General features: G+C 34.2%; 1 protein-coding gene across 2 annotated transcripts in view; it reads right to left on the bottom strand.

The window, feature by feature from the left end:
* The window catches only part of LOC106108013 (leishmanolysin-like peptidase), a 65,100-nt gene that overhangs the window by 3,343 nt on the left and 48,340 nt on the right, over positions 1-13,417 (bottom strand). The window contains exons 6-15 of one of the 2 annotated variants that reach the window (XM_013289077.1): positions 11,738-11,852; positions 10,426-10,567; positions 9,786-9,923; positions 8,133-8,198; positions 7,186-7,309; positions 5,757-5,858; positions 4,987-5,174; positions 2,232-2,364; positions 1,805-1,964; positions 269-363 (exon numbers count right to left, since the gene is read on the bottom strand). In XM_013289077.1, coding sequence (XP_013144531.1) covers positions 269-363; positions 1,805-1,964; positions 2,232-2,364; positions 4,987-5,174; positions 5,757-5,858; positions 7,186-7,309; positions 8,133-8,198; positions 9,786-9,923; positions 10,426-10,567; positions 11,738-11,852 — 1,263 coding nt within the window. The remainder of the gene's footprint in view (positions 1-268; positions 364-1,804; positions 1,965-2,231; positions 2,365-4,986; positions 5,175-5,756; positions 5,859-7,185; positions 7,310-8,132; positions 8,199-9,785; positions 9,924-10,425; positions 10,568-11,737; positions 11,853-13,417) is intronic. The other variant, XM_013289078.1, reaches the window with a different exon arrangement.

The following is a 13,417-nucleotide window of genomic DNA, read 5'->3' as shown; positions in this document are numbered from 1 at the left end:
CTACTGGCTTTACTGGCATGTGTTAACACTAACTTTGCATACCAGTAGCACGATATTAGATTGACAGCTACTGGCTTTACTGGCATATGTACACAAACTTTGCATACCAGTAGCACGATAATATATTGACAGCTACTGGCATGTGTGAACATTGTGTTTTTGAACATGCTTGCTGGCATGCCAGGTGCCGTTTCACTGTCATGCGCAATTGTTGACGAGTGTCATTCGGTGAGTATTTTGTGTCATAGATGTATTTTTTAGTATTTACCTGTCTACAAGACTTCTGTTCCCATACTCTGTCGCTGTGGTCGAAGCATTTAGAATGTGGCCCGTAGTTTTCTAATGCGAAATTAACATCAGTCTCTGAAATAAAACAATAAACACATTAAAACAGAGCACTGTTTCTTAAAGTGGACGATGACGCCCCATTTGGGGCGTCTGAAACCTAAAGAGGGGCATTATAAGAAAAAATGGGGGCGTTGATATGGAATAGGGGGGCGAAGCATAATTTAAAATTTCATTTATTTTATATTGTATTTTAAATTTCACGGGGGCGCTGAAAGATCATGCATTTCAAAGGGGGCGGTAAAAGAAATAAGTTATACACTGAAATAGAGGAAAACGTTATTTTACATACAAAAAACTTCAAACTAAATTATTAACGATAGATAATTTGCCTTCCCTTCCCACCCTTTTCCTTATAAGGATTAGAAAGTGGATTCGATGTGGATGGGGAAGTTCCCATAAGGAAGGGGAAATATTATCTTTGTGTGTACATCAGACGGTACTAAACCTGACAACTGATATAGTACCGTTCAGAGAAAGTACCGGAGGAAAGGTTTAGTTCACTATATACAAAGAGATTAAACACATATATAGAGTAGGCATCGACACTTCAATTGAGACATTTTCCACATAATCTCTAACATTACCTATAGATATATCCTCAACTAGCTGTTCCCGTGCGGCTTCATCCGCATGAAATTATGAATATTTTATTTTATTGTTAACATTTGTCAAATCATCAATAGCAAATGTCAAAATGACATGACATGACAAACCATGGCAATCTTGGTTCCTTGATGTTGGTAGCAACTTACGGTCTTTTTCCCACAATAGGGTTTTTATCCAAAATATTTACCCCCTAAGTTTAATGACGTGAAAATATATAGCTTAAAGCGTGACGTAAGTGTAGGGCTTTTTATAGAAAATAGAATTATTCAAAAATATGGTGTAATTGCTGACATCTTAGGCAACAAAGAAGTGGGTGTTTACGCTTTATTATAATAGTATAGATAGGTACAAATAACATTGAAATGTTTCTATTACATTTTACAATATATTTAATTTATTCTATATCAAAAGACATTTATTTTAATTTAGTAAATTGTTTTATAACATAACAATACAAAATACGGCACTAAACTTGACAACTGGTTTAGTACCTTTAAGAGAAAGTACCGGTGAAAATATTTGCTCACTGTCTTGTCTATATTGTTATAAATTTATAAATGACTTTTTAAAAAAATTAGTCGAGCGGTATGAGCAATACTAGTGAATTACTTAAAACAGACACACTAAGGCAAATGCATAAAAGATATCGAACGTTCCGTGGTGACGACTAGAATTGTACTGAGCTACTGAGCGACTGAGTTACTGAGGGCCAGAGAGCTTGTTAGTGACTGAGTGACTGAGCGACTGAGCGACTGAGAGACGCCTCACTCCTTGCAAAGTATTTTATGAAACTATACTTCCGTTTCTGATATTTAATAAAATATTTAAATGAATAGTGAATATATCTTACTTGGCGTATTCTCTTCATACGAGCACCGGCTGCCTCGGATGAGCACACTTTTGTGTCGCCAAGTGAACTCCTGCAGGTAAGGGCAGTAGTCCGCAAGAGACACCGAGCCCCCATAGTGTGCCTCTTCACCCGCCGGCACGTTAGGAAGGAGGTCAAAGTGCTAGAATTCAGTCTACAAATTAAATCTAGACCGAATTAACATACTAAATTTTAAACAAAGATTAACATAATACTTTAGTGAAAACCGTATTCAAATATTTTATACCGTTTCCGGGATTATCGAACACAAACACAGACAAATTTTTCTTAAAAATTCAAAATTTTGGTTTTAAATTGTACGATAAAGATTTTCAAATTTGCCTTATATATTGTCATGTACAAATCTATGTAGTTTTAAATTACGTCCTTAACCTAGTCTAGTACTTACCTGGTAAGCTCTAGGTAGTATATTCTCGTGTCGTACTAAATTGCATAAAACCACAGCTGTCCTCTTCGGAGAGCATTCTGTTCTCAATGGATCACCTTTTACTCGTTCACAGAACGGCGCTGGATTCTTACGTCTATGGAAATAAGGTTCAAATTAGAACAATAAAATCCCTTACCAGCTGCTGCCCGCGACTTCGCACAGAATTAAGAAAAAGTTACATATCGCATGGGAACCTGACATTTTTCGGGGAAAGTATCCCATGTGTTACTAAAGACTTTGTTTTAAGATTATGTTAAATTTTAATAAGATATATTGAACTCTTGCAGAATCATCGAGTAAACATGAAAATAGAAAATCAATATATCCCACGAGAACTGTAACTATTTCCGGAATCAAAAGTATCCCATGTGTTACTATGGACATTTTTTTATAATTTTGTTAAATTTTAATAAGATATATTGAACAATTTTAAAATTATCAAGTAAACAAGAAAGTAGAAAATTAATATATCCCACGAGAACTGTAACTATATCCGGAATCAAAAGTATCCCATGTGTTACTATGGACTTTATAATTTTGTTAAATTTTAATAAGACATATTGAACAATTTTAGATTTATCAATTAAACATAAAAGTAGAAAATTAATATCCCACGAGAACTGTAACTATATCCGGAATCAAAAGTATCCTATGTGTTCCTCCAGGCCATCCTCAGCATCTAAGAAAAAATTCTTGGAGATACGTTCAGCAATTTAGAACACAAACTCTAAGAAACATCGCATGCGAAACTTTGGATATACGTTTGTTAGTTTGTATTTTAAACTGCTGAACGGATCTCGACTGTCATAGATGTAGAAGATAGTCTGAACACATGGGATACTTATATTTTTTTTATTTCGGACGGAGTCGCGGGCGTAAGCTAGTTTGTCAAATATGCAATTTAATAGTTACTTACTCTTCTATATTAGTTCCATTTGTATCGCTTGTAAAATATACACCAATTAAATACCCAATAAATTGTTAAATTTTAATAAGATATATTGAACTGTTGCAGAATTATCGAGTAAACATGAAAATAGAAAATCAATATATCCCACAAGAACTGTAACTATCTCCGGAATCAAAATATATAAAATATAATTTAAATATAGATTTTTTAAAAAATATAATTTGAAGAAATAACGTCTAACTATATTTTTGGAACAAAATAAATAGTTTTGTTTACATTTTTTTTGCTTTTAAATATTTTACTTACTCTGTATTATCCGTAGTGTTGCTTAAAATTATAAAAAAGTTACTTGTTAGTTACATTGAAATAAAAAATATAAACTAAAGAAGATCTATCTTAAAAATTAAATACAACAAAATCTTCAATATTTATAATTATGAGAAGTCATAAAAAACGTTTAATGCATTTACTAACCCTTACTTACTACCCTTAGTGTACAAGTTAGCATTAGGGCCTGTCCCACTACTGGCTGATAGAGGCTCAGATAGCTAATGACGTCACTGTCAGATAAGGGAACAAAATCCGATATTTCCATCACATATTTTACAATTTAGTGGGAAAAGCCATTCTTTTATTAGATTGGTTCCAGAGTAAAATAGTCTCTCCTAGTTACCTACGATTTCTTAGTGACAGTTATTTTTACCCTCCTTATTTTACTAGTTTGTGAACCCCCAACCTTCATCAGTAGAAACCCCCAAGGAGTCCTAGACCACTTGGCGATTACTACTAAACCCAAATGGCCCATTTAGTAACTGTTTTAATGAACATTTATGGATTCTGAGTGCGGCAATAAATCTACACTAATGGCGGAATACTGAAAAGAATTTCAATATGTAATAGTCAATGAAAGGCAACACTTAAATTACAAATGCCGTTAAAATTTAGGGCTTACGAAGGAAAGTGTTTGATTCTTTTCAATATTCCGCCGTTAATCTTAAAAGAGACACATGAAGTGTCCTCCTTTAAGAATTCCATCTTCTAAGTATAGGGGTCTCTCTTTAAAAATATGAAATAAAAGGACCCCCAATCCTTTATCTTTGTTTACTTAAGAGATATAAAGGAGACAAAAGTAGGAAATAGTCACTAAAATACGGATTTCCCTCCTATTCTTTTGGGGTCTCTAAGACAAACAATATGAAATAAAGGAACCCCTGTATTTTAGAATGTCTCTCATTAAGGAGAGAATAGTAATAAATAGTAAAACCCCCTAAAGAACTGGGGGTCTCTCTTCGAAAAATATGAGATAATGGGACCCCCTATACTTTAGGATGTATCTTCAAGGTAAGAAACGTAGTAAATAGTGACCTAAAAATACGAGGTTCTCTCTGTTTAGGGGGTCTCTCTTACGAAAATATTATAGAACCCTATATTTTTTGAAAACATCTATATCTCCTAAGAGTGAAATTAAGGACAGGTAATAATTGATAGAGAAACCCCCTAAAGAATAAGGTGTATTTTTCCAAATAATTAATTAAGACAAGGAGGGAGACCCCATGCCTTAGGGCAGGGGTGGCAAACCAATTAAGCATTAAACTTTTGTGTAAAAGTGCCATTTTTAAAGAAAAGTTTATTGCTGTCTGTGCCATCGAAATTTGACTACTATTATTGCGTTAATTCCATGGTCCATTTACTTTAGATTTTCGTAGTATTCTTAGTGCTTTGGTTCGCCACCCCTGTTTTGGGGGTCGATCAGAGGGACCCCCTGAAAAATAAATACCCGAAGCCACCACCCAGTTCAGTAAATACCTCAACCTTTGCGTGTTGAGCCATTGTTTGCAGGACGCCATCGCGAACCTGCAGCCGAGCCCCCGCCCCCAATGCAGGGGGCTCGCGTGGGAATACTCCGCGCGGTACCACCCTGTATCCTCCATTAACGCGAATGTTATACGACTGAATACGGAGTTCTGTGTGTGTGTGCCCGTCATCGCTTCGTTCTAGAAGATAATCATGACAATCATGTAATACCTAGTCATTTTAGTTAGTGTAATAACGAAGCCTTGGCAACTACACGGCGATATCATTTCTTAAGAAAACCACGTGGTTTTTATTCCATTTTTATCTAAAGCCTAGCAAAGTTTTTGAGACTGACGTTTGTAAATTTGAAAATCCATGGCGTTTTATAATTTCCAAGGCTTCAAAATAGACACTAAAATAACTAGGTTTTCTATGACCTAACACATTTTTTTTTTGGGAAACTAGAACCAGTATTTTTACCTATACTAATATAATAAAGAGTAAACACACTGTAGTACAATTTTAAATAAAGCCGCTTATTACACGCATTAGGCTATATGTTTTCACGCTATTTAACTCAGGGAGTAAATAATTTGGAAAAAACAATATGTACATCTACACATCTCCACATTGTTACCACTTATCTCAAAAACTATAAAACGGAATTAATAAAATCTTTTGACATTATGAGGGACAATAATTCAGGAAGGTTATAGGGTAGATAACATCACGCTATCACTGATACAGGCTGAACAAATTGAAAAATTCCAAATATTACTTACTTCGAAGACTCTTTTCTCCCAATGTGTGAGTGCGGTGCCATCTCCTCCTTGGTCTTCTAATTCTGCACCTTCCAAATCTGAACAATTGAAATGTTCTCGTACCTAAAAAAATAGCTATTTTAGAGACATTAAAAAAAATATTAATTTACGGAAGACTAGCTGTTTACAAATTCGTTCCAGAAAAATTAAACAAGTAAAAAAAAAACTTTTTTACTCACTGATAAATTACCTTTGTAACGGTAAAAGAATTGGGTTATTTCAATACATACAAAAATACAAATCTTTCCGCTTTGTAATATTAGTATATATTATTTATTTTTGCCCTATATAGCTTTAAAGAAGTCGCGGGCAACTTACTTCTTACTAATATTATAAACTAGCTATTCCCCGTGACTCCGTTTGCGTGGAATTAAAAAACAAGTATCCCATATGTTCAAAATATTCTCTACAATTATGACAAATTTCAGACATCAGTTTAGGCTACAAAATCTAACAGACTTCATCCATTTATCCATACATCCAAACTTTCACAATTTTAATTTTAGTAAGAAATTATTACTTAGTAGAGATAATATAATCAAATATCGTGCTAACTTCCTGATAGTATGTAAATTAACATTCTCATATAGATGGCATTCAAGTATGCCAGTCTGGGGCATCCTAGTAATCCAGCTACTGGCATCCTAGTAGTCCAGCTACTGTCATCCTAGTAGTACAGCTACTGGCATTCACGTACAAAAGCTACTACAATAGATCCTCGATAAGTTAAAGTCCAAGGGAAACACAAAATACTTTAAGTTATAGAGGGTTTAAGTTATCAAGGGTCTATGTTATAGAGGTTTTGGACTCTGATGCGAAGGGAACATATTATTTTTTTTAAGTTATAGAGGTTTTTATGTTATCGAGGTTCCACTGTAGTATTCATGTATACTAACTACTGATAGTCAAGTAAGCTGCAAGGATTCGTGTATGACAGCTACTGGAATATAACTAAGACTGCTACTGTTATACAAGTACACCAACTAAGGGCATTCAAGAATGACATCCACTGGCTTTGAAGTATACCAGCAAATTGTATTTAAGTATGCAACTACTGGATTTAAGTATGACAGCAACTGGCATTCAATAATACCGGCTATTGACATTCTAGTATGCCAGCTACAGGATTCCATTTATTTCAGCTACCGACATTCACGTATTCAAGCTACTTACATTCATGTATGACAACTACGGTCATTCAAAAATGCCAGCTACTGGTATACCAGTACGCCAGTGTGTCTTACCTATTTAACAACTCTCGATGTGACAATCATATAAAATTTCTTTAAAGCCAGTAAGCCAGTAACTACACCTTACCTCTTTAACAACTATCGATGTAACAATCATATGGAAAGTTATTAAAGCCAGTAAGCCAGTAACTACATCTTACCTCTTTAACAACTCTCGGTGTGACAATCATATGGAAAGTTCTCGACATATAACCGCCTCGTATCATCCAATTCCTTCGAGTTATATTCTTCACAACACGAGACGACCATTTATGTATTTGTAGCCTGGAAATGAAGAGATACAAATATAGAGGCGACGTTGACAATTTGAAACATTATTAATAACGCTATCTATTGATAGTTCAAAAAGACACAATATTAATTTTTAATTGTTATTAGGTATTATTAAATAATATTAAAATGTTATTTTGTAACACTGTTTGTAATTTAGTTTATTGTAATTTTATAACAAGTCACAAGAAAGACTTAAGATGGTACTAGACATGTCAACTAACATAGTACCTCTCAAAGAATGTCTTTGTTAAAACCGGATTTCAATATAAATTATATTTAAATCTTTTTATTATAATTTTGTAAATTATTTTATTATATATCAATGCACGAGACGGCACTAAACTTGACAACTGATATAGTACCTCTCAGAGAAAGTGCGGGTGAAAATTTTTTGTCCAGTCTCGTCTATACATTATTTAAACATCTTTGCCTTAAAACAGACACTCCAATTTTATTACATACTAGCTGTTCCCGTGCGACTTCATCCGCACGAAAATAATGAAAATATAATGTTATTGCTTACATTTGTCAAATTACAAATGTCAAAATGACATGATGACAACCTTGCTTCCTTGATGTTGGCAGCAACTTATAGTCTCTTTCCCACATTAGGGTTTTTATCCAAAATATTTACCCCCTAAGTTTACTGTTGTTAAAGTATATAGGTTAAAGCGTGACGTAGTGTAATGCTTTTTATTAAAAAGAGTATTATTCAAAAATATGCTGCAATTGCTGACATCTTAGGTAACAAAGAAGTGTGTGTTTACGCTTTATTATAATAGTATGGATATAGAATAATAAAATATTGTCTTACTCTTCATCTAAAGGCGGATCCCCTGTGTCCGGTCTTCTCTCTGTTAATGGCTCACCATTATCGTCCCTGGAAATATTAATGATTATTATAACTAAGACCTTCGATCGACATCTTAAGAAGCTCTCGCTAGAAGGTTGGATTAAGGGTCCGATTCAAAAGGCGGTTGTTATAGAAACCGCATGCATAGGTTCCTGTCTGCCCTGACCACTGGTTGCTTGTGTCATCGGATTCCGCAGCTGGTAGTGTTCTATTTTTTATATAATATGTTTTATTTTTATACAAATCTTGTAAAATTTATTATATAGAGAATAAGAAATAAAGATATATGAAATATTTATAACTAACTAGAATATATACATGGCCGGTTTCCCAACTGCGTTTAACCATTCTTTAGTTTTTTGGTTTGATAAATTCAAGAAATGCGTTTCCGAACATAACTTGAGTGTAACTCAATTGAAACATGAGTCAATTTATTACTAATCGATTAGGTAATAACTAGGTGGAAATTTCAGAAACCCAGCATATGAACACTATGGGTTCTTCCAGACTATGTCCTTTTAATAAAACATGTTGAACAGTGAAAGAAGTATTGAGTAAACATGAAAAAAAATAATATATCCCACGGGAACCGTAAATATTTCTCAGCTAAAAGTATCCTATATTCAGACTATCCTCTACATGTAAGACAATCGAGATCCCAGCAGTTTAGGATACAAACTAACAAATATCATTTTATTTTAAACTAATTGTTGCTCGCGACTTCGTCCGCGTGAAATTAAATCATAGCCTATGTTACTCACAGATAAATTACCTTTCTAACGCTAAGAGAATTTTTAAAATTGGTCCAGTAATATTTAAAGTAATACGATACATACAAAAATACAAATCTATTCTCTTTATAATATTAGTATGGACTAGCTGTTTATCGTGACTTAGTCCGCGTGAAATTAAAAAATAATATATAGCCTATGTTACTTACAGATAACCTTTCTAACGGTGAATTGAATGTTTAAAATCGGCCCAATTATGAGTTACTAGCTTTCGTCCGCGACTCCGTCCGCGCGATATCCTATGTGTTCTTTTAGACTGTCCTCTACATCTATGCCAAATTTCATCGAGATCCGTTCAGCCGTTTAGGCTACAAACTCTAACAAAGATCCATCCATCTAAACTTTCACATCTTACTTCTTACTAATATTATAAATGCGAAAGTATAGATGGATGGATGGATAGATGGATGGATGGATGTTTGTTAGCGTTTGTAGCCTAAACGGCTGAACGGATCTCCATGAAATTTGGCACAGGTTTAGAGCATAGTCTGGAAGAACACATAGGCTACTTTTTATCCCGGGAATAGTTACGGTTCCCGTCGGATTCATTAATTTAGTTTTTAAATGTTTACTCGATCATTCTGCAACGGTTCAACATATCTTATTGTAATTTGTCACAGATATAAAACAAAGTGTGGAGTACACATGGGATAAGCTTCATCACCGAAAAGTGTCCGGTTCCCGGGACACGTAGCTTTTTATAATTTATATAGTTCGTATGTTTTCTAATACCACGCGGACGAAATAGCGGGCAACAGCTCGTTTATAATATTAGTAAGATTTCAATACATACAATATATAGTATAGATATAGATTATCTTACCTATAAAATCCAAACAAAGACACACTAAAACCTAAAGCGTGGAGCATTTCATGTTTCACTGTTGACAAAACGGATGGTAAATCTCTATAATTAGTAGATAATTCCCCTGGACAGAAATTAGCATGTCCCGCTACAGGCCTGGAAACAGAAAAACACTATTAGCATCAAAACCCAAACATCTTAACAGTGGTAGTGCCCGCTTTACCATCTTAGCACTGCAGGGCTCGCCCCCAGTAATACCACGACTACACAGAAGATAGGCGTGAAATGGAAGCAATTCCGTGTTTCGTCTGATGAGTGTGGTGCCGGAGGCCTAATTTAAGTCCCTTTCTCTTCACCACCCTTTTCTTATAAGGAGAGGATGGGAAGGGGAAGTGGATTTGACGGTGGAGGAGATCCATAGGAAGGGGAAATATCCTCTTTATATGCGTCTCCTCCTCCGTCGTATAAGGGTAGGCAATGCATCTGCAATTGCGGATGTCTATGGGCAGCGATCGCTTCGCCATTTTGGCGGATTCAGGTGGCCGCTTGCTCGTTTGCCACCTTATGTTATAAAAAAAATCTTAGAAGTCTCAATCTATCTCTTTCCAACGTATAACAAATGATTTGAAACACATAAGTGGGAGCAGGACAGATATACCTGTCTAAAGCAGATTCCTGTTGGCAATGCGACGCGTACGCAACAGTCAAGCCACGCCTACATCTTTCCGTCTCTACCGCACTCACGTATAACACGAAGTCAGTATCTTCTACACCGGTTGCTTCTATTTCTTCTACTGGTACTGGAAAGTATAATAAATATTTTAAGACCGCGACACACCTTTGATTAAACTATCGCACAACTGTTTAGTCTCGCTTTGATTCATGAAATGAAATGAAATGAAATGAAATGAAATGAAATGAAATGAAATGAAATGAAATGAAATGAAATAAAATGAAAATGCGTTTATTGTCACAAAAAAGAAATTAGAAAACAAAGACTTATTCTAAAGGTGACATATTCGTGGCAAAAGGTAGCCAGCTCAGCGTATGCAGGACGGACTAAGCCGTTCCTGCGCTGTATTTCAGCTGGCTCCTTCGCACTCAAGTAACATACATCTTAATCATTAGGGTAACCGGCCGTACTAATTACATATCTATACAGAAATAAAAAATTATAATAAAATAAAAAACACACTTTTAAATAAAAGAAAAAAAAAATCACATCAAACAAAAATGGGACATCATGAAGAAAAAAAAAATTTTTTTTATCTTAATTAATAGAAACAAACAAAAACAATCATACTAAATTAAAAGGCGAATGAACGTACTGCATTTATAAACATCTTTACAAATTTTTAACAAAAAAAAAAACACAATGTATTATGGGTTAATTTGGGACTCTGATAATATTTTTTTAAATTTTTTTGCAAACACATATGTGCGCACACTACTCCATTTTTAGTTGTGCAACTAAACAGTTGAATTAGCTACGAAACAATCGACTGTCAAACAACAGTTGTGCGATAATTTAGTCAGGTCTACGCCTGCTCTTAAAGTACTTGACAAAACAACCATACAGTTTAGAATTTATAATATTAGTTTTTGCCCGCGACTTCCTCTGCAAATAAAACTAAAGTAGGCTGTGTTCTTCCAGACCAGTTTAGCAGTTTATGCTACAAAATCTAACTAATTCATCTAAGCTTTCACTTTTATATTATTTATAACATGAAATACTAACTATTCCCCGCGACTTTGTCCACGTTAAATTAAAAAATATAAAAGCATAGCCTAAGTTATTGAGCTATAATGTAGCTTTTAATTAGTGAAAGAATTTTAGAAATCGACCCAGTAGTTATTGAGTTATTCTAATACATACAAATATACAAATCTTTCCTTTGTATGCTGTAATCACTTATTAATAGGATAGAAAGAGACGACTATATATAACACAATTACTGCAGTACTCTTACCTGTTGGATCCGTTGAATTATCGCCGTTAATTTCAGTAGTTACTTCTAAATCGTCTTCAATTTTAATCGGCAGCGCTCTACAGTTGTGTCCAGTACTGTTACAAACGTAACAAGGCTGCAAAAAAAAGAATATTATTGCAACTGGAAACTAGGACTAGGAGTCAAGACATTAAATATATATGTATAGACGAGACGGCGATATAAAATGAATCGATTTTTGACCTTCAAACGCAAAGAGATACTTTGTTATTTTTGACATCGAAGTGACATCTGAGTGTATGTTATGAATGGAATATGACGATTGACGTCACGTGTCTCATGACAACTCCGGTCGCGTTTTAGTCGCTCAAAAATGGTCGTAATTTTATTTTATTATCAATGGTTGAATATTTTCGCGTCATTTTTTTTCTGGTTATTTTATAACAAGTAGAATCGTTTAAAAAAAATAAAATAATACATGCATATTCCCTATTCATTTAATTACAATTTATTATATTGACATGTGGTTTTGTGAAATAAATTTCAGGCGAAGTGCCTGCCTATGCCTTCTCCATATGTTTTTGAATCTCTTTAGTAGGTCTAGAAAGAGATGGATTGTGGGAAAGAGAGAATGATAACACAGAGATGTAGGATAGGAAAGGAATAGTGGGCGAAATTGCGCTCTAAATAGTTGGTAAGAATTGGATTGTAGAATGACGTTGTTTGGCATATTTTATCATACACGTGTTTTATAACATACTAGCTGTTTCCGTCCGTGTCACCCGCGTGGATTTATAAAAACATTATTTTATTGTTTACATTTGTCAAATTCTCAATTGCAAATGTCAAAATTTAAATGCACAAGGAAGGCATTTGACATTTGATAACAATTACAATAACAACCTTGCTTCCTTAATGTTGGCAGCAACTTATGGTCTCTTTCCCACATTAGGGTTTCTATCCAAAACATTTATCTCCAAAATTTAATGAAAATATATAGCCTAAAGCGTGACGTAAGTGTAGGGCTTTTTATTAGTCAGAGAATTATTCAAAACTATGCTGTGATTGCTGACATCTTACGCCACGAAGTATTGTGTGTTTACGCTTTATTATATTAGTATAAAATATATAAACACAATTTAAATAGTAACTACTATAAAATATGTAATGTTATTTCGAAATCATAATATTGATAGTATGTATTTCAATATGTAGCAGAAATGTTGATATCTGGATTTCTAGCTATCGGTGAGTAACAGTGAAAATTTAGATTTTATTTATATTATACTAGCTTTCGCCAGTGACACCGTCCGCGTGGAATAAAACAAAAGCAAGAAGCCTCTCTGTTCTTCCAGATTATGTTCTACATCTATACCAAATTTTATTAAAAACCGTTCAGTCGTTTAGGCTACAAACCCTAACAAACATCCGTCAAAACTTTCGCATTTATAATATTAGTATGAAATATGATTATTTTGCGTATCTATTATTATATAGTTAATAAAGGATCCATTAATGTCAGGATTCCCAGCTACGTTTAACCGTTAGTGTTATTGGTTCGATAACTTTTTGAAATGCGTTTCCGAACTACGTAACTTGAGTTTTACTGTGTTGAAACTTAGTTCAACCAAACACTAATGAATCACTAGTAGATTGAGGTCCCAGACCAGGATGACGACACCTTTTTTTTTTTTTTTTCTC

The sequence above is a fragment of the Papilio polytes genome, unplaced genomic scaffold, assembly GCF_000836215.1.
Source record: "Papilio polytes unplaced genomic scaffold, Ppol_1.0 DF821845.1, whole genome shotgun sequence".
In the NCBI taxonomy this organism is placed as follows: Eukaryota; Metazoa; Arthropoda; class Insecta; order Lepidoptera; family Papilionidae; genus Papilio; species Papilio polytes.
The sequence above is the reverse complement of the archived record's forward strand: the minus strand, read 5'-3'. Positions and strand labels throughout refer to the sequence as shown.